The sequence below is a fragment of the Eulemur rufifrons genome, chromosome 19 (assembly GCF_041146395.1).
Source record: "Eulemur rufifrons isolate Redbay chromosome 19, OSU_ERuf_1, whole genome shotgun sequence".
Lineage (NCBI taxonomy): Eukaryota > Metazoa > Chordata > Mammalia > Primates > Lemuridae > Eulemur > Eulemur rufifrons.
Genome location: NC_091001.1, coordinates 70,625,287 through 70,647,370, shown reverse-complemented (window position 1 = coordinate 70,647,370; position 22,084 = coordinate 70,625,287). Strand labels below are relative to the sequence as shown.

At 36.1% G+C, this 22,084-nt stretch overlaps 1 protein-coding gene across 1 annotated transcript in view; it reads left to right on the top strand.

Moving 5' to 3' along the window:
- The first annotated feature begins 7,837 nt into the window (after positions 1-7,837).
- The window catches only part of VRK2 (VRK serine/threonine kinase 2), a 94,521-nt gene continuing 80,274 nt past the window's right edge, over positions 7,838-22,084 (top strand). The window contains exon 1 of the mRNA XM_069494060.1: positions 7,838-7,973. Within this exon, the coding sequence (XP_069350161.1) occupies positions 7,838-7,973 (136 nt within the window). The remainder of the gene's footprint in view (positions 7,974-22,084) is intronic.

The window sequence follows — 22,084 nt, the reverse complement described above, 5'->3', positions numbered from 1 at the left end:
ATTTATTCCGCATAGCACTAAGCGGGGAGACAGGAGAAATTTCTCAAATCCACTCTGCGAGAATTTGGGAGACAGGGTTTTTAAAGACCCTTGGAATACTTGGCATAGGCAATTGAATCTGCTAATTGGCTGGGTTCAGGGTGGAACCATAAGGTTGTATAAATTGTCTTCCTTGCTGACCAGGTTCTTGGGTGGGGGTCACAAGACCAGTTGAGTCAGTTCCATAGTATTGGCCACTGGTCTGGGTGGGTCATCCATTCTACCAGAATGCGGGACCTGGAAGATATCTCAGAAACTACCCCTAGGTTTCAAAAAGGTGATATTATCTAAGGAGAAAGCTAAGAATCTTTATGACCACCAGCTATGTGGCTCCAGAGTGGCAATTACAGAGAAGTAAATGGGGGACAATAGATAATTATTATTATTTTTAGCTAGGCCTGTGCCTTATTTTTAGCTAGGTCCTTACCGAAGTTCTTGCCTTGTACCCCTTTTTATTAATTTGTAAGCGTGGTTTCAACATGACATATGGGACAAGTGTTTCTTATCTCTCCTCTGAATACATCATCAACTCTATTCTTACTGAATGCAGAGATTCTGCTTAAAGATCATTCAGCCACTTCCTCTTCTTCCTTTTCAAATCATATTTTTGGTTACTGCAGGCATGTTAGTTGGGGAGAAAAAGGATGTAAAGTATAAATGTAGTCTTAGGATTAACCTTTTATGAAGCTCGTATTTGGGGAATGGACAGGGTAAGACTCATACCACTTTTGGTTAGTCAAATATTAGGTTTACTATATTCAATTGTTTGAGAGATAATTTCATACATATTTACATTTAAATTGTTTGGCAGCAGGGTTCTATTAATACCCCTAAAAAAGATTTTAATTGAGCCTGTTGACATACTGACAGAAGACATTTGAAATTATTTTCTGTATCCTTGTCCTTCATTTATATGGACAATCAAGAATTATGTCTTTTGGATGATTAAGTTCATGCTTTGCATTATAATAGTCTATATGTAAAGAACACAAAAGACATAGATATTTGGTCTGACTGTGTATCTGATAGGCTTGGGATTCCATTTACTTGAATTCTATTATTTTCAAAATTTCTGTCTCAATAACTGCTTAGCTGTCCAGGGGTTGTGAGTTTATGAGTACAAATGGCCTCCTCATTTTTATAAAACAAAAACTAGCTTTTCTCTGGCAGGCAAAACGTTCCCACTGAAGTGATCTCCTTTTCTCACTTTAAATAACAAAGATTTGATTTTTCTAAATGTTTTGTCTATGCAACATCTTTAACACCTTAATTGATTTGAAATGATCTTGGCCTTGTAAAATATGCTCACTAAACGGTTAGGTTTTTCTTTTTCCTTTGAACCAGTGTAAGCATTTTATAGCACCTGGTTCTTTGAAAAGCAGAACCCACACCATACTTACAAGTTGGCATACAGCCAAGAAAGTCCTTTTGTGTGTGTGTGTGTGTGTGTGTGTGTGTGTGTGTTTGTGGTGAATCATTCATAGCCTGTAAGATCTATCAAAATAGCTTTGTTTGAAAACCTTGTTTTTCTTATCTTTTTTTCTGATGACTCACATTTCAGTGCTTTCATGTCTAGATTCTCTTTTCTTTCTTGTTTCTCATCATGTTCATTCAGAAGATGTTCTTTCACTAGTTCCAAAATTTGTATTTCTATATTCTGTCAGTTTTCATCTTGAAACATACACACAGCAATATGCTCTGAATCATAAAATTCTGCATTAAATCCCAACACTTAAAAAAACCCATATTCTCCATATAGGTTTACCTGCACTTCTGTTGCCATTTTTATTTAGTACAAATTTATGAACATTTTAAATTCATTGGCACTTATGAAATTTGAAATTTTATTTTACTGTTAGGAAGATTTTGGCTGCAAAAAACATAAAAACTAATGCTAAGTGGTTTAAACCATAAGTACTTAATGCCACATAGAGGCATATGAAAGTATAGTGGTTCAGGATTAGTTGAATTAGTAGTTCAATAATGGCTTCAAGGACTCAGGTTCTTCCCATTTTTCTTTTCCGCAATCTTTTATATCAGTTTTATTGTGGCATAATTTATAAATAATCAATTTTAAGTATACAGAAGAGTTTTGACAAATGTATACTCACATAACCACTACTACAATCAAGAAATTGAGCATTTCCAACATTCCAAAAACTTCCATCAGCCCCTTTGCAGTCAATCCCATCTCCTCACATGATCTCTGGAAATTTCAAATAAATGGAATTACATAGTATGCACTCCTTTGTGTTGTGAACCAAAATAAAATCTTAACCCCCTCATCTGACTGAATGGTATTCCACTTGGCCAAGAGGACCCCAGGAAAACCTTAAAGCTGAGTTGCTGGCCATGAAGAGAAGGGATGTCAAACATACCTTATCACGTCCCCTCCCTTTTGGAGTTACTCTTTGTTACAATAAGATACTAAATTGTTAACAGTCTAAAGCCGTGGGAGGCAAAGCTTAAAGCATACCTACAGGCCATTAATTTACTTAAGAGATGACTTGAGTTTTGGTAAATGTCCAGTGGCTTTTCTCTGATTAGTAGACATCCTTATCTTAAGTTAAAACATTCCAACCCTTTAGACAAAGCTTCATTTCTTTAACCAATTACAAATTGAAGGATCTTTAAACCCATCGTAGTCTGTAGCCTGTAACCCCTGGCTTCAAGATGTCCCACCTTTTGGGCCAAACCAATGTATGCCTTCCACACCTTGACTTATGATCCTATGTGTAATTCCTGCCTCCACGAATATATAAAACCAAACTGGAACCCAACTACCATGGGCACATTTTCTCAGAACCTCTTGAAAACATGTGCTCTGGGCCATCATCCAGGTTGTTGCTTGTCTTGGTAGTTTGTTCCTTTTTATTGCTGAGTAATATTCCATTATATAGGTGATATATTATAATTTGTCTATGCATTCATCAATTGATGAAATTTGTTTCCAGGTTTTGGCTATTATGTATGAAGCTGCTCTAAACATTCACATACAAGTTTTTGTGTAGATATAGGTTTATATTTCTCTTGAGTAAATACCTAGAAACATGAATTCTGGGTCATATATTAATTAATATGTTTAATGTAATAAGAAACTGCCAAACTGTTTTCCAGAGTGGCTGTACCATCACCAGCAATATACGAGAGTTCCAGTTGCTCCACATCCTTGCTAACACTTGGTACCTTAACAGTGCTTTTTGAAGAGCAAACATTTTTAATTTTGATGAAGTTAATTATCAATTTCTTCTTTTAGGTGTCCAGCTTTTATTATTATTATTTTTGGACTTTCTAAGTACACAAATTAAAACACTACAAAGACTTTCTCCTAGGTTTTCTTTCAAAAGTTTTATAGTTTTAGCTCTTAGATTTAGGTCTATGAATTAATTTCAAGTTAATTTTTATGTGGAGTGTGGGTTAAGGGGTGAGGGTTTTTCTTCCTTCATCTGTTGGGTGTTCTTCCACTCCTGGCGTATTAGGTTTGTACTTTTTCCCACCCATGTATCACAAGATGACTGTAGCCGTTCTAGGCACTACATCCAGAAAAATATACTGGACAGGCTTTCTTTTTCTAGAAAGTGTTGAGAAAACTTTTTTCACCCCTTACTAACTAGACTTGACACAGGTTTACTGTTTGACGTCTAAACTAATCACTGGACATGTGAATGGGGCCACCATGATTCATTTATTCACTCAACAAGGAAATGGTATGTTCTCTATATTCTTTCTAGGGATTGGGGATACAGTAGTGACTAAAACAGACAAAAATGTTGCCTCACTTCATGAAGCATACAGTTTACTGAGGAAGACTATTTGTCTATTGTCAAAATAAATAATGTAAGCTATATAGTACATTGCTGTATATTAATGGAAATAAAGGAAAAGAGGCTATGAAGTATAGTGGGTAGGCTGAAATTTTAGGTAGGGTGGTTAGGAAAGGTGTCACAATTGACTTTTGAATAAAGACCTGAAGAAAATGATGGAGTAGGCCATATAGATACCAGATTGAAGAATGGTCCAGGCAGAAGGAAAAGTGCAAAGGGAAATTTTGGCCATAATTGCTGATGTCTGGGGACATTTTGGATGTCATAACTTGGGGGGAAAGGGAGTGCTAGGGAGGCCAGCGTTGCTGCTATATATCCTACAATGTGCAGCACAGCCTACATCTCGACCTTCCTCCTGCTCCAACAAGAAATTATCTGCTCTGAATGTCAATGGTGCCCAGGTTGAGAAATGCTGTTTTAAGTCATAGTAAAGACTGGCATATACTGAATAAATTAGAATGACACTGAAGTGTTGTCAAATCAGAAATTAAGCTTTTAAGAGGATCACTTGGCTGTTTGTTTTGAGTAGACTAAAGGGGTAAAAAGGGTGGAAAACAAGTATAGCATTTAGGAGGGTATCCAGACAAGAAAATATGGTTTGGACCTGGATGAACCTAGTAGGGGTGATAAGTGGTAGATTGTGGATATATTTTGAAGGTTGCGCTAACAGGATTTACTGACATACAGACATGTGCATGTGAAGGAGAGGAAACAAGTATGAGTTATATGCTGTGGCTGGTGCTGGAGCTGTATCTTCCCAAAGAAAGGGACCTGGAGAAGTGGTGGAAATCTGAACACATTTGGAATGGGGGAAAGACTATGCATGTGGTTATTAGGATAGGTAATCAATTGTATCTGTTACATACATATCTTATGGAAATAAGAATGGACATTATTGGATTAGTGAATGACTACTTTAAAGAGCATAATTATTCTAAACCCTAAGTTTCTTTAAAAACTGCTTTTGTATCCACCACATCGTTTTATAAGAAACATCTTCTCATGCCATCTTTCATTTTGGTGAGAGTTTGATAGATGTAGGAAGTCCCAATTCCTTGTCCCATCAAGGTCTTTAAAGGTCTTCAATTTTCCTTTCAGTATTTGCATCCCAAGCAATTATTGACTTCTCCTGTGTACAATGTTGATGTATTGTTTAATAATTGTTTTCTAAGTATTTTTGTCTACTGTAAATATTGTAAGATCACTATGAGTCCTTATGTGTTAGAAAACTACTTAATATGGTACTCTCACTTGTCAAAATAAACTTATAGCCTATAAACTAGGGTTAATTCCATTTCACAGACGAAAATACTGAAGTTTAGTAAAGTAATTTCATTTAGTCAAGATATCCAACCAGTAAATGGCAGAGCTAGGTCCTGAGCCAAAATGCCTTTCAGGAATTAAAGGCTGTGTTTTAGGTCCTCTTACTCCACCTTCACGTTCCAGGGGGCTTGATTAGTAAGATGAGTTGCTTGTTGAGAGTTCAATAAGGACTGGCCGATTGACGTGGAAGGTCTTGTACTCAGGTCACGGTACTGGAGACCTAAAATTCTTCCTATACAAATGCACGTCGTGGTTATTTCACATCAGACTGATGGCTCATCCTCCAGACTCTGGCAGGAGAGGCTGGATGGCAACACTACAGCTCCCATTCCCGATTTAGCCCTGTCACTCTCTCTTCTTCCCCGGGCGTCTCCAGGCGTGGACAGGCCGCTGGAAGGGCACCGCTGGCAGTGGCCTGTCCGAGGCGTCGCGGGCTGTGGTCCTGGCATCTGCTCCTGGAGCGAGGCGGCGCCGGACCCGCCCTGCGCAGCCCCGCTGGAGAGAGGTTAGGTTGGTGCTTTCCGAGGGCCGCCTCGGGCGCAGGGCCCGCCTCCCCGCGGGATTGGAGGCCCGCGGGCCCCGCCCGGCCCAGCAAGGCCGGCGGGAGGCGGCGCACACGACGGGACGGCGGGAGAGCTGAGACCGGGTCAGTCATCTCCGCCTCAGGAGTTCTAGGGGTCGGGGCGGGACCCCAGCAGGTTGCCGGCCGGCTGTCCGCCTGCTGTGCCCGCGCCCCAGGCCCGGGGAAGGGCTGCCGTCGCAGTGAGACTCCGGGGCCTCCTGGGCGGGGTCGTTGCTTCAGTGGTTGGTTCCCGACTTTTTCCTAACTCAGAGTAAGAACCTGGCGGCACCTTCAACTCGCGTCTGTTAAAAGTGGGGTTGGAGGAGTTACGTGGAAAAGAGTAGAGTTTTTCTTTTTGCCGGTGCAGAGAACTCGAGGCGGAAGTTAGTCTCCAGACGCCAGTGGGCTTCCGGGGGTTGGGGCGGGACCTGGCCGGGGGTCCTCGGGCCGCTGAGGAGGGGGTGGACCCGGCGAGTGGGCCGCGCTACTTTCGTTTCCTCCCCGGGTGTCAGTGACTGCAGTCGGCCTGGAGCCCAGCTCTGATTCATGTTAAGGCCCCTGGGCATCCTTTGTCGCGGGAAACTCGTGTTGAGCACTTGATCTTGGCTCTGGGAAGTTACCCAGAAGCAGCAGGGAGACCTTGGAGAGGAGGCTGCCCCCAGGATGTGCATTTCATAGTCAGGGCCTCCTTTCAGGTCTTAAGTGCTGATGCCACTGACTTGCCCCCAAACTGTGTTTGCTTTATAGTTATTTAGAATTTATGCTCTACTCAATAGTTGTTTTTCAAAGACTTTAAGTTTTAAATCAGCAAGTGGATAATGGGCATCAGTATACGTAATGTATTGGTCAAGGGAAACGTCCCTAAAAACTTTCTACTTGATGATACAACTCCTTAGTCATGGTTCACCATTCCAAATTCCTGGCTTCTCTTGTGTTCCTGTTGGGAGGAAGACAGGTGAATTTTGTTGAGGTTATAGGCTGTGTTCCTTCACTCTACCTGGGGCGTTGCTATTGTTAAGTAGAAGCAGGGCTTTGGATTAAGTAGGTGAAGGAGGGAAAAACCTATTGAAGGAAAGATGGATACTTTCTCATATGGAAGATGGGAAGTTTATGTGAAGAAGACTTTACATTTATGTATATATATTTATAATTAAATTTCATATCAAAAGCACTCATCAGTTAAAAAACTTCTTTAGAAATGCTTAGATCACCGTTATCTTCACATTTAAGTTAGTTTCAGGCGTATATGCTGATATATTTTTTTTTCCCTAAGAAATTTTCTTCAACTTAAAATTTCCCATTGTGATATTCGCTAACGTGTGTACAATTACAATTAATTGATTAAATTGTATGGCTGTACGGCAGAGATTTTGCTTTCGTTGTTGGTAGTACAGCAGTAATCTCTGGGGCAGGGCTATTTTCACTTTGATGAAGTGAGGAAGAAAAAGGGTAAGAAGGCAAGAAGCTAAGAGAGTAGTTTGCTAGCCCTGGAACTACTCAGTGACCTAGTATTCTACTAAATTATATATACATGAAAATCCCTTGATCATTTAACAAATATTTACTGAGTACCTACTCTAGGTCAGATGTTTTGCTTGGTAGTGATGGTGTGTATAAATACATTGCCATTGTCTATATCTTCGCAATATAAAACTATTTCCTAGTAACTGAAGACCTTTTCATCTTTAACACTTAGTCTCACCTAGAGGAATATTTCCATGTATATGAAATTTATTTTTGTCATTGGAAATTAATCGCTTGTTTCTTACGGTGTATTCTGCACTGTTAATATGTATTATAGATTCTCTAAATGAATTTTGGAAATGTTGGGTTAAATGAAATTAAACAGATTGGTTTGTTTTTGTTTTTTAATATAAGTACCTCTTAGATTTCAATATTGTATGTGAATTTCTAATTTGAATATAGTATATAGCTTTCCCATATTGAATTGACTGTAGAATCTTAATTTCTGGGAACCTGGGAAAGTTCCCATAGAAGACATTTTGGGAAATGTGGTTTAACGCTAAGGAGTTTTTTTGTTTGTTTTTATTTTTACCCATTTATCTCACCCTTCCTGCCAACAGAAGTGATGCCACCAAGAAGAAATGAGAAATACAAACTTCCTGTTCCACTTCCAGAAGGGAAGGTTCTGGATGACATGGAAGGCAAACAGTGGGTACTGGGCAAAATGATTGGCTCTGGAGGATTTGGATTGATATACTTAGGTAATGTATAAGTGTAAATTATCAAATATTCTTATATATGTGACTGTTACTGCCATTATTTAATAATTTAAAAAATTGAAAAATATAGAATTCGTAAATGTACTTTATTAGAATTCATGAATGTACTTTATTAAGTAGTAATATGAAGATAGTTAACGTTTAGTACAATATGTAGGGTTCATGACATGACTGACCTACTCCTTGTCCATGTTTTTCTGAATACCTCTTAGAAGTCTTTTCAGAGCATAATTATACAATCTGCCAGACAGAATGCTAATGTTCCTTTTTTGAGAGCTTGTTTTCTTGGAAACATGCTTTTTACAGCTCAGAAACCACAACTGTATCAATACAAACACTTTATGTTTATGAATCTTAATCATTAATATTTAGGTAATGCAACGGTCTAGTCATTGCTTAACTGAGCTCCACTGGAGAATTAATAGATAAGGCGTCTATTGCATAGAATGAATTAACTTCTCTCTTGTGTATCTAGAGTGGTACTAATTATATGCCATCCTTGGGATAGTTGAGAAGGTAGGCACTCAGAATATTTTCTGTGTTCTGTGGTACAGGTAAGGAATCTTGGCAGGCTATGCTTTTACACTGCATTTAAACATCTAAAAATTACACTGAATTTAAATAAATCAGTCAGGGCTATCTTAAATCCGTAGTGGAATGAGGAGGGGATACCCATTATAAGACTGGATTTGGTGAATAAAATAAGATAAATATTAGTGATTTTTTTAAAAATACCCTCAAGGATAAATTCTCCTAAATGTATTCTCTCATATTACACCTGTTTGTATAGGCGTTTAAGAAGTTAATAAAAGACCTTTGGAGGAATCTTGAGTTCCTCATCAAATATTTCCAAACAAATATGTTTCATGGATCATGAAGGAAAAAGATTCTCTTCTGATAAAATTAAGATTGTAGTTTTGAATGAATGGATGAAATTTGGTCAATAAGCAGCTGCTTGTTAATTACCTCAGTGTCTAATCTAGTTGGAAAGACAAGATCAGCACAAAAAAATTTATGGGCTAAGTAAAGGATAGTTTCCTCATTTAAAGCGTTCAAACTTGCTTGAAAAATGCTGATTCTAAGTGCTAGATTGAGTGGACACGCAGCACTGTACAATAGGAATGTCATGTAAGCTGCATATGTAATTTAAAAGTTTCTAGGAGCTACATTAAAATACATTAAAAGAAACAGGTGAAATTTATTTTAGTAATATATATTATTTAATCCAATATATCCAAAATAAAGTTCCAATATGTTAACCTGAAAAAATGAAATATTTTACTTTTTTAGGGAAGATCTTTAAAATCTAGGGTATATCTAGTCTCAAGGGCTCAATAACCACATATGGCTAGTGGCTACCATATAAGATATTGCAGATGAAGACCATGTGAGTACTTGGGATCCACAAAGGGTAGAATTCCCTGTCGAATAAGTGTTTGAAAATTGGAATTAGTGAATTCTCTTTTATGGCAAAGAGTTAAGATCTCTAGTATACTATCTTGACTCAAGGTTAGAGATACGGAGTTGAATAAATTATTTCTGATGTGTCTGAGCTATAGTCTTAGATCTCACAGCTTATCACTTTTATTTTCCTAATGTTTGAATTATTTGAGTAATATCAAAGAACTAGAGATAAGCATTGATTGTAATCATATCTTTTTTGTCTTTTAAAAATGTAAATGTTGTATGTATTTAAATTCAAGTGCATTTTTAAAATTAAATAGTAGATGTCTATACACATGTATGTATATATGTCTACAGATACTACTGGTGTGGTTCCTGTTATGAAAAAGGAGTGTATTTGCTGAGGCATGTGACTTATTATTCACATTTAAATATAGAAAAATTCTTCTTTCAGTCACATTTTAAACTTATTTTTTCTCAGTACCAAAATACTATTATTTTGCGACATATTTCAGGGTTTAATATGTTATACAGCACCCTCTACTATCTGAATTTTATTTTTATTTATTTATTTGGAGACAAAGTCTCCCTCTGTTGCTCTGGCTAGAGTGCCACGGTATTATCATAGCTCACTGCAACTTCAAATTCCTGGGCTCAAGTGATCCTCCTGCCTCAGCCTCCCAAGTAGCTGGGACTACAGGTGTGTGCCACCATACCTGGCTAATTTTTGTATTTTTTGTGGAGATGGAGTCTTGCTATGTTGCTCAGGCTGTCCTTGAACTCCTGGGCTCAAACAATCCTCCCACCTCAGCCTCCCAAAGTGCTAGGATTCCAAGCATGAGTCACTGTACCCAGCTCTGTCTGATTTTTAGAACCTGGACCCTAGGAAGATTAGTAAGTGCATACCATTGGGGAAACATTTTTAAGAAATGTTTAGCTATTTTGAGAAAAATGGCTCCATACTTCAGAATATATAATAAAGCTATATGTTCCAAATGTTGTCATTGTTCCATCAGAAGTGATGCTGATGAATCACAGAATCAGTTTAACTTCATTAAACTTAGTTTTTACTGTTTTCAAAGCTCTATAAGCAAATTCTTATGAAATTACATCATGTTTTTGCATTTTATCATGACTCTCATCCCTTCCTGTATATAAATAAAGAAAAGAAGCAATTAAATTCAAGTTTTCTTTAATACTTTGTGTCCAGCTACATTCTTTTCAAGTATTATTTCCAGATACGCTGTTTTGGCAGACACTTTATCAGCATTTGCTGCCTGAGGCTGAGAAGAAACTAGTTTCTATGTCTAGCTCATTGTGCATGTACAGCTGTCCTCTAGCTTTGATATCAATAGCCAAGGCCTTTCAGTAATCAGCAACTCACAGTAAAGGGGTAGGGGCAGAGAAGTGGGTATTTACTCGACTTGGAGAAATCATGTGCCTGTAGCATTAATAGAAATAGTTATAAGAGAGAAAAGAAAAGTTTGAATACAAGAACAAAGTCAAGGTTCTTTCTTTGTATATGAAAAGAGAGGGGGGTGAAGAAGGAAGAAAGGAAACTGGTTTAGGGAATGGGAAAAATTGTTCTCATTTTAGTATCAAATAAGTGAAAAAGTTTCTAAAACTCCAGGGAAGGAAAGAGAACGGAGGGTTTGAATTCTACTTTAATGCTAGGTTTAACATAGAACCAAGTAAACTAAGGGAGAATTACATAAATAAGAGCAGGGATTTTGGTGTTGGGCAAATCTGAGTTGAATCCTAACCTGACTAAGTTACTTAAAAACTGAGTTACTTTTACCTAGTTACTTAATCCTTTGGATTCTTTGTTTCTATTCTGTATAATTGGGATAATAATAATTATGAGGATTAAATGAGATAATTTTTTAAAGAACTTGGTAAACTCTTAATAAATGTTAATTATTTACTTAGAATTTTCCATTCTAAATATCCAGTGTCACAGTGGATTAGGATGGTGACAAAGACCTCCCTTGGAAGGGTTTTTTAATTATCCTGCCATGGACTCAGGTGGAGTTAGTTACTAATGTGGTAAAACTAGGAACGTAGAGAATGTCAGCAGAAGACTTTATGACATTTTATTTATCAACCTATATCTTTTTCTTCCCTTAAAATTTACTGTAATAGCTGTGATGGATGGTGAAAAGTTCTCATTTAAACTGTATTTTATCTGCTTTGGATATGAAAGATATTGGGTTTCAGAAATTATTCAAAATCTAGAAAAACAGAATTATGAAATACACTTCAGCTACATTCCTTTGAAGGCTGATTATATGGGTAAAAATAAATATGATTTATCTGTGGGAGTTTTTGTTTTTTGAAGTTTGGCATAGTGATGACCATTTAGCATCTTTGGAGTGTCAAGACAGAATAGATGTTCGACAGTTATTTGCCTGAGAGATTGAGACTGGAGTTGGAGCACTTTATCAAACAAGTTAGTTTGCTTTGTCCTCTTCTGTGATTATAGATGTCACTCTTAACTCTGGTCTGCAGTCTTACAGATGAGTACCTTTAGTCACAAGGAAAGATGAGTCAAGGAAACTATCATGATTTCATCTAAGAGAATGTACATCTGCTTTATTGATGGTAAATCAATAGCATTAACTTTTATAAAGAATAGCACAATATTATAACTAAAATTAATGGTGGTGAAGCCTTAAGATTGGATCATGTATTCATGGATAAATGTTTAAACTTCATCCATGTGACCGTTAAACATTTTTGGGGACTCCTGTCAGATTATCCTAATTTTTTACTTTTGAAACATGGAATCTTTTGAGGGAGATTTTTAGAAATTATCAAAGTTTAACTCATTTATCGATAAAGAAATATTTCTATTTATGAAGAAAGAGGAAGAAAACATTTGTGCATGTTTGGGTTTTATTTTTTAGTCAGCTGTAATGGATTGATTGTTTTCAAGATAGGCAGAATAATGTTCACAAGAGCCCAGTGATAATGCTAGCAACAAGGTAGAGTGTTGGAATACATATTGCTTCATTCACATTGCAGTATTAAATGCTATTTTGGCAGTGTTTTATAGAGACAGCTTTAAGATAAGCAGTTAGTCTTATTTGACACAATGCAACATTATGGTGCCACTGCAATTGTTAGTAGGCAATTTTGCAAATGATACTGTGGGGGTGAAAATAAGGGAATAAATGTGGAAATAAGGATAATTTATACTAGAAACCATAGTATATGATAAATTAGTTCCCAGATGAAGGGGTAAATAATAGAAAATAACTCAAAAAGAAGGGATCACTTGGTATTTTGTAAATTTAGGACACTTGTTTTACCTCTAAACAAGAAGTAAAAGTCCTTAGAAGATGTATTTTAATTTTGTATGTGTTTTAGTTTTGAGTTTTAAAAGAGATAGCAGTGCTCATTTACCTATCAGTTAAGAAATCTAAGCTGTTAAGAAGGTTTGGGTTCTTCTATAAAAAGAAAGTTCTTGTAAGGCCTAGCCTTTGCTTGTCTTTTCATTTTTTTAAATGTCCTCTTTTTAACATATTTTTTATTATGGTTCTTCATTTGTAGCATTTTACTGTCAAACTTTTGTGCCTTAAGGGAAGGTTTATAAACTACTTCATTCTTCAGTGTGCTTATATATTATGTCTCTTCCATTTTACCTGTTACTATCTTGTAACTGTTTACAGTGGTCAAGGTTTTTTTTTTAAATTTGAAACCTATTGCTATGGGGAAATTTTGTCTTCCTGAAATGAGCTCACCTCTATTGCCACACAATAAAAGAACTCTCAGTTTTTGAGAGCTTCTGGCTTCCTTATGAAATATGGATAGACTTCTGCTTCTGAAGTGTTTTAGGTTTTTTCCCTTTAGATAAGGAAGAAGAGGAATAAATAGTATGAGGTGTGTTTCTGCTTTTAAGACACAAGAATATCTATAAAATAAATGAGAAGAAAATTAAGATACTTTAAAGCTTTAAATGAGAGTTCATTAGAAATAAGCTATTGGGATGATGAATCTTTGTTCATCGCCCACACTTAGAGGTACTTTTGGGTTTTATACTAGTTAAATACTTGATTTTGCAGTTAGTGCTTCTTTTAGAATGTTTGCCTCTTCTAGCTCCATTACATGACTGAGTTTTTCCTGAACACTATATAGTATTCTATATGAACGAATATTTCAGGAGAAAAGATAGAAAACTCTAATTATTTCAAGATAGTTGTTGGAGACTTCCATTGTTTCTTTTTAAAAGGATGACCTTTAGTTAGCCAGGTGGATTTATCCTTTCTTTAACATCTCCAATCAAGTAATACTTGAGGGAAAAGATTCTGTAGAAAGACATCCATTGAAGGCCAGAAACATCTACAGATGCAATATGATCCCAAGCAATGAAGCATGTGGCCCTTCATTGGCATTATATGATAACAGGAGGATCTTCTGGCAGAAGAACTGACTTTTGCTGCGTTCTGCATGCTGCCCCTCCAAACCCATATTTGATTGGCACCTATGCCCTATTGAAACTGGCATCACACCTTCTGAATGGGCACAGTGCCAGGCAAGCAGATGGGTATGGGCAAAAGCATGCCAGAAACCCAGTATGTGAATCAAGTTTAAGTATCAGGGGCCCAAACTCCTATCCAGGGATATAAAAACTGCAGTCTGTTGAGAGCTTTTTGTGCTTAAGGTTAAAGGACATGCCATTTCTACTCCAGCTTAGAGGTTGATTAATTTTGAAAGTCAAATAGGAGCTCCTGTGGCTGTGTCAGGCAAAATTCTATCTTTGGTGAATGAGAATTACTACTTCGTGTAGGGAAGGGAAAGTATTGTAATGAAGTTTCCAGTGAGAGTTACTCTCCAGCAAGTGCCTCCAGCACTTAAGCAGCATGCATTCAGTGGAGATGAATATTCCTATTCTCCTACAGAGCCAGGTGCAATCAAAGCCAGATCTTCAACCTGCTGCAGTAAAGAACCCTAAATTTAGAAAGGGCAAGCAAAGTTTAGAAGAACTCCTTGGTGGCAGCTCTTCTCACCATGAGCTGATGAAGCTTCACAAAAGTGTATAAAGGAGATGAAGGGAAAACTCCAAATAAAAAACCTTCATAATACTTCAGCCTGAAACAGAAAGGTCTTTAATAAACCAAAGGAAAAAGTTTAGTCCTTTCTCCTCAATGCAGAAATTTTCTGAATTTTCTATCAATAAAAATTTAGTTAACCAAAATGTTAGAACCAAATTAATGCATAAGTAACTAAACTTCCTATTTTTACATTTATTTCATTGCATGTCTGTCATGTATATAAACTTTGCTTCTTGAATAATGGATTTTGCATAAAATTGAGTTCTAAACATCATATTCCTTCTGATTGTCTCACACCCACTACAGAACTCCCCCTTTCCCCAAAAAAGAGGGCACCGTTCCTTGTGATCGTTTTAGTCACATCTTCTAAGTGCTCTTAAATTTATAGGAATGCCTCTAAGACCAGCTGTGGCCAAGAGAAGCTTTTCCTAATCGCCTTATAGCCATTGCTTTTGCTTTTCCACTGTGTAAACTTTATCTATGAACAGATTCCATGAGACCGTTGTGAATACTTCAACGTATTCAAAACATATAACTGCCACAAATTAAACTACTAAAACTAAAGCTGGTGCATTGTAACTGCCAAGTAAAACTGGCACGTCCCTCTGTCAGACTGCAGGAGAGAGTGCCATACAGTCCTCGGAAAACACAATTCATCCAGAAGCACTCTTGTCACTTGCTCTGATATTAAACCAGAGAAAGTGACATTAATTAAAGAAGTGACATGAGCCAACAAAGGCAATGAATTTTAAGCTTTGGCTCATGTGCAGACCTTAATCCAACCTGTTCTGCTTAGGTATTGTGGCCATTTTTGAAGAGTAGTTAGTGTGGCTACTTTCACTGCTCCTCCTCTCATCTTGCCATTCTGAAACACATTTTCAGGAAACCAGCATTTTATATCCAGAGTTGGACTGGTTAATTGGCACACTGGTAGTCATTGCAGGGCTTCCCAAAATAGTGTGGTGGCATGTGATGCATTTATTGCACTTGATAACTGTATGAGATGTACAACAACTAGAGGTACAGGAGAGTTGGTCTAACAAAAAGGCAAGCAACAGCCAAACAGCAGAGTACCTAGCCTTGGTAGAGTGGAAGCTAGAAGGGTCTGTTGCTAGGACTCGTGGAAACAAATGGTAGCTGGTAGCCTTTATGAAAATTGTAGCATGTTAAAGAGGCAAGCAGGGGAGTATTCGTAACTTCTCTCTCTCTTTGTTTCATAGCGTGCTTTCTTGCAATATTCATTATTTCATATGATTACTATTTTGTACACTGTCTTTTTAACCATTCCTCATACACGCATGCGTGCACACTCACACATTATAAATTCCTTATAGACAGTCACACAGAGTGCTTAAATATGGCCTTGCATGTTATAGCTTTTCAAAAATGATATGTTAAATTAACTCTAGAACTAGTCTGTTACGGAAAAACGATTTTCCTAATAGGTTGTCTGAGACTAAATTTTTTGTTTTATATGTGGTCTGTATGTAAGGCACTGTACTTTGAGATATAGAGACATTATTTTGTATATTTTGGGGAGTTTGTGGGAGAGAGAAGTATCTCTTCATTCCCTTTTCAAGTAAAATTTTAAAGTAAAAAAAGTTGTGTACTTAATTTATAGATTGCAGCATTTATTGGCAAAAGTCTACTCTGTTAATGCATAGTACAGGGGGTTTAAAAGATGGAAATTGTGTTAAGACTACCAGTTTTGTGTTTAGAATAAAACATTTCTACTGAATAGCATTTAATTGAAGTAGACCTATTAATAATACCAGGTAAAAACTTCTGTGGGGAAATGGATGCTGTTTACTGTAAAATGGATTGACTTGTAGGCATGTAACATGCATAAGAAATCAACTTTTCAAAGAATGTAAACAGAAGTTTAACAGAAAATAAATTATTGGAATTTCTTTTAATCTAAGTCTGAAAGGTTTGATTAAGGGTTTTGTACATAGTCAGAAGCTTTTGTTATGGTTTCTGGGCATAGGTATTTTATGTTTGAGATTGGGAATTTTCTATCTATGTAATTAGTTATGAAGTTTAATGTACATTTTTTGTATCAGGCAGACAATGGCTTCAAAGAGACAGCAGTGCTGCAAAGGAGCAAGAAGAGAAGGCCAAAGTTGACACACAGAGAGGCAAAACAGTGTAGGAAAAATCAACACGTTTTGCAAAATCAATCATTGAAAATGTGTCAGCATTCAGGAGACTGTCTTTAATTTGCAATCCAAGTGAAATAGAGTATTTAAATATGAGAGGCAGTATTATTGAGCCCAGCATGCCTGCTACCACTTGTTTGACTAGCTCAGAATAGAACACTGAGAAGCAAGGGCTCAAAGTTAAATGAACATTTATACATTTTAAAATCAAATGAAAGATTCAGAGTATATTCATGAATTAAAATTTTTTTTCAGAACCCTAAATTTAATCAGCTAGAATTACTTTTAAAGTGTCATTCTATTTAACTTTTGGGAATGATGAATTTGCCTTTTAATAAGGATGCTGTATTTTATCATGAAGATGAAACAAACTGTCTTTTGTTAATTATTCCCCAGAGACACTGGCCATTTTTTTTCTCTCCAATGCTTAGTGTGGAGTAAAGGCAGCTTCCCGCAAATTTATTTCAAGGAAGAGCAATTGGAAGCTTCAACATGTGTGAAAGAGGCGCATGGAGAACATAGCTTCCGTTTCAGGTATTCTGTGTGCCACCTAATGAACCTCTTAGAGGTGATGTTGCCAGAGCCCCACTGAGGAGGCCGTGCACGTAGAACACAGAAAAGTAAGAAAGAATGAAAGAAGACTCTGGCAAAGACTAGCAGATGTGTCAGATTTGTCTATGGCATCTGATAACTGCTGGGACTAGTTTTTGAAATCTTTTTTAGAAAATTATCATCTTCATCATCAACTACTAAAATCTTTAATTTAGTGTGTGCCAAGCTCTGTATTAAGTGCTTTATTTCATTAATCCTCCCAGCAACTTAATAAGGAAGATATTAAGGCCTAAGGAGGTTAAGTAAATTGCCTCCAGGGCAAAGTTTTAATAATTGTCTCCATCTACATCTGTACTCGGGTTTCTTTGCTCTACTGATTGATGTCCCTTGTCAAAGAGCGCTTTGAATTTATTGCTAGCCAGAGAAAATAGTGGCAAATGGCGTGCTTATGACAAGCTCATTTCTAAAGTAACAGCAAAATATGTAATTGATAGTATTGGCAGCTAATTTAAGAAATCTGTTAGTGATGATGCTAACAATGGTGTCATTTTCGTTCAGATTGACAACCCAAGGCGTAGAGCATCAGTGATATGTTTTTAATATTATTAAGATCACAAAAATCTGTGAAAGAACATCTGATATTTATAGTTAAGCACTGGAAAAAATACGTTAAAAATGTACCATGTCTTAGATCAAATATTTTTATGAAAAAAAGTGAGAATGGTCACCTAGTAGTGCATAGAATCTGATTGAGAAAGATTTGGTGGATTTTCATGCTTTTGCAAAAATGAATAAATTTATCTAGTTTATAGGAATTTTATACATTTGTTTGAGTCAAATAAGCAATAGGAAGGTCTAAAGAGGCCTCTTGAAATCCCTGTGATATGATTTTAACAAGTATATAAAAATAGATAGAATATATTGAATTATTCTTGACCATGTTTTTTTCTATTGGATAATAATTTAAAGATACTCTGCTTAGGAGACTAGGTTTTTTTTAAAGAGGAAAACAAACAAAATACTTAGGTTAAAGTGGAATCTTGTTAAAGACTATGTCCCCTTACAGAATTTGTTTCAAATACCAAAATATTTTATTTGTAACAAGTCTAGGTTTTAGAAAATTATTCAGTTCTTTCAAGATATTACACAATAGTAATGATTTATTGTAAACCTATAGATGATTCATGAAAAACTTAGAACATTTCATGTAGAGTTAAACCCTTAGGTGTTTTTAATAGAGAAGAGATATTTATTAACTACTGCAATGCTCATTTTTATGCTAGAATACTTTTTTTTCCTTTGGCATATATGCATAGCAAGGAAAAGAATGAGCAAAATATAAGCTATTATATTAAATACATGTTTTTGAGCACTTACGGTGATATGGGGTTATTAATTTCAAATTCTGGAGAATGTGAAGAAAAGCTATTTGTTATATTTGATCTTATTTCTATTAAAAAATCATGCATTACAGTTCTTAGATCTCTAGTGTCAAATGTGAGTAGTAGTATTGAGAATGGAGTATTAGTTATGTAAACCTTCTTTCTGACAAGTATTAGGAGGATGGTAGAAAAAGTAAAATTGATGAAAAAATTCCTACAAATTACACTTAAAAGTGAGAAGAAGATTGAACAAAGCTGTTTATCTAATGGGGAAATGAAAATGGGAAGAAACAATTGTATGGTCGTTCATAATCAGAATTTCTGCTCTAGCAGAAAGCTTTGAGGAAGTACAAATGTTTTGAAATTAACTAGTTTAATGCAAAGGAATCTTTGTAAAAATAAGATATTTTTATTGGGAGGAAGGACCTTTAAGTTCCTTTTGACTATGAAAATCTGTGAGATCCTGGAAGATGGTGTTAAATATGTAAATGCTCTGTCGATATTGAAACATGGACACAGGCACAGGCATTAAGGAAAGGATTGATGCAGCTGACTAAAGAACTAGTTATACTAATAATGAACAAGCAAAGCAAATCTAAGTCACAGAAAAATGACATACAGAGATCATCAAGAGGGAAAAATAATGGCTCTGTTATCTGTTTATATAGTGTATCTTTGGATATAAGAAAAGCACATGCAATTGTAAAGACATGTAAAGCAGAGACCATAATGAAAAATGTAAAAAAAAGATTTCCTTTATTTGCAGCCTAATTACAGCATAAATATTAGAAAGTGTTTCAAAAGAGTGGGAATAGGGCTGGGCTAAAGATTCTTATATAATAGATTTTTAAACCTAAAATACAGAATTTCTAATATCACTTAAGGAAAGGAGGTCAAGAACTACTTCAGCCCTTACTTTGTAGACTTGAAAATAGAAAGACTTCATGATAGCAAAGAGAAATACAACTATCATTCCAGTATATTGTATGGCCAAATAGAATGTCTCTAAGGAGAGAGAAGGAAATATTTGAGATCTTAGGAAACCTGAAGTCATTTCATAATAGATTATCACTAGGATAAAATGATTGAAACAGACTCACAAGAGATAAATGAACTAAAATATTAAGAAAAGATTTGTTGATACAAAGTAAAACTAATAAAAATTATGGAACTTATTTTAAGAACTGAGTTATACACATAGAATTTTATAGTGAAATTCACATTTCTAGATTAATGAATTGTCGTTCAAATTATAGGGTTAATAGCTAAACCAAAAAGTTAAGTTACGTATCAACCCTTCAAGCAAGCTCCAAATGTATTTAGTTAATAATAATGAAAACAGCTGAGTTAGTTATCAGTGTTAAGTTTGAGAAATAAAAGGATTGAAAAACATAATGTTGTAAGATGAAATAAACGTGTAATATATATTACAGCCAGTAGGTAATTGGTAAAGGAGAGCAAAGAAAAATAAAAATAATATAAATTATTGGATTATAATACAATTGTCAGTTACTACATTAGATAAAAAGTTTTAAACCCTCTATTAAAGAATATTATTGATAGAACCCCATAATTGCCAAAAGAAAAATACTTAAGATAAAAAGACACTAAAAGATAATATTTTTCATACACATGTAAAACAATAGCAGGATTTCTTGTTATTTTACATTCCATAGTAAAAATCATTAAGAGAGTAAACAATGTTATATGAGGTGAAAGGTTAATAAAACATAGTGAAAATATAATGATAGAATTTAGTATGATGAAAATGCTACTGTTTATTTTTATCCTTGAAGAGGAAATCTAGCAGCCATCCAATAAGAAATTATTAAATATAACTGGAAATATTATAAATAATTCAGAAAAATGACAAAGCAGTTACTGCTGAGTCTTCACACTGGTCTCTAAGGAACCCAGGTATAGAGGTGAATGGGGTAGGGGTTCTGGTCTCCACTCCCATGTTTCAACCCGAGCATTTCTGCTTTATCTCTTCTATATCAGGCACACCTCATCCTATCGCACTTCACTTTATTGCGCTTCATAGATACTGTGTTTTTCACAAATTGTAGGTTTGTAGCAACCCTGCAATAAGCACGTCTATCAGTGCCATTTTTCCGATGGTATGTGCTCACTTCATGTCACATTTTGATTATTCCCACAATACTTCAAACTTTCATCATTATGTCTGTTAATGGTGATCTGTGATCAGTGATCTAGAATTACTATTGTAATTGTTTTGGAGAACCACAAGCCATGCCCATATAAAACAGAAAACTGAATTGATTAATGTTGTGTGTGTTCAGACTATTCCACCAACTGGCCGTTCTCCTATCTCTCTCCCTCTTCTCAGACCTCCCTATTCCCTGAAACTCAACAATATTGAAATTAGGCCAATTAATAACCCTACAGTGGCCTCTGAGTGTTCAAATGAAGGGAAGAGTCACACATATCTCACTTAAAATCAAAAGCTAGAAATGATTACGCTTAGTAGGGAAGGCATGTCAAAAGCCCACGTAGGCTGAAAGCTAGGCCTCTTTCACAAGTTAGCCAAGTTGTGAGTACACAGGAAAAGTTCTTGAAGGAAATTAAAAGTGCTACTCCAGTGAACACATGAATAAGAGAGTGAAACAGTCTTATTGCTGATATGGAGAAAGTTTTAGTGGTTTGGATAGAGGAGCAAACCAGCCACATTCCCTTAAGCCAGAACCTAATCCAGAACAAGGCCCTTACTCTTCAATCCTGTGAAGTCTGAGAAAGGTAAGGAAGCTGCAGAATAAATGTTTGAAGCTAGCAGAGATTGGTTCATGAGCTTTAAGGAGAGAGGCTGTCTCCATAACAAGAGTGCAAGGTGAAACAGCAAGTGCTGATGTAGAAGCTGCAGCAAGTTATCCAGAAGATCTAGGTAAGATAATTGATGGGTGGCTGCACTAAACAACAGATTTTCAAACAGAACAGCCTTCTACTGGAAGAAGATGCCATCTAGGACTTCATAGCTAGACAGGAGAAGTCAATGCCTAGCTTCAAAGGACAGGCCGACTCTCTTATTAGGGGCTAATGCAGCTAGTGCTCATTTACCATTGTGAAAATCCTAAGGCCCTTAAGAATTATACTAAGTCTACTCTGCCTGTGCTCTATAAATGGAACAACAAAGCCTGGGTGACAGCATATCCGTTTATTGTGTGGTTCCCTGAAGATGTTAAGCCCACTGGTAAGCCCTTCTGCTCAGAAAAAAAGATTTCTTTCAAAATGTTACTGCTCATGGACAATTCACCTAATCACCCAAGAGCTCTGATAGAGATGTACAAGGAGATTAATATTGTCTTCATGCCTGCTAGCACAACATCCATTTTGCAGCTCATGGATCAAGAAGTAATTTTGACTTTCAGGTCTTATGTAAGAAATACATTTTGTAAGGCTATAGCTGCCATAGTGATTCCTCTAATGGATGTGGGCCAAATGAATTGAAAACCATCTGGAAAGGATTCACCATTCTAGATGCCATTAAGAACATCTGTGATTCGTGGAAGGAGTCAAAATATCAG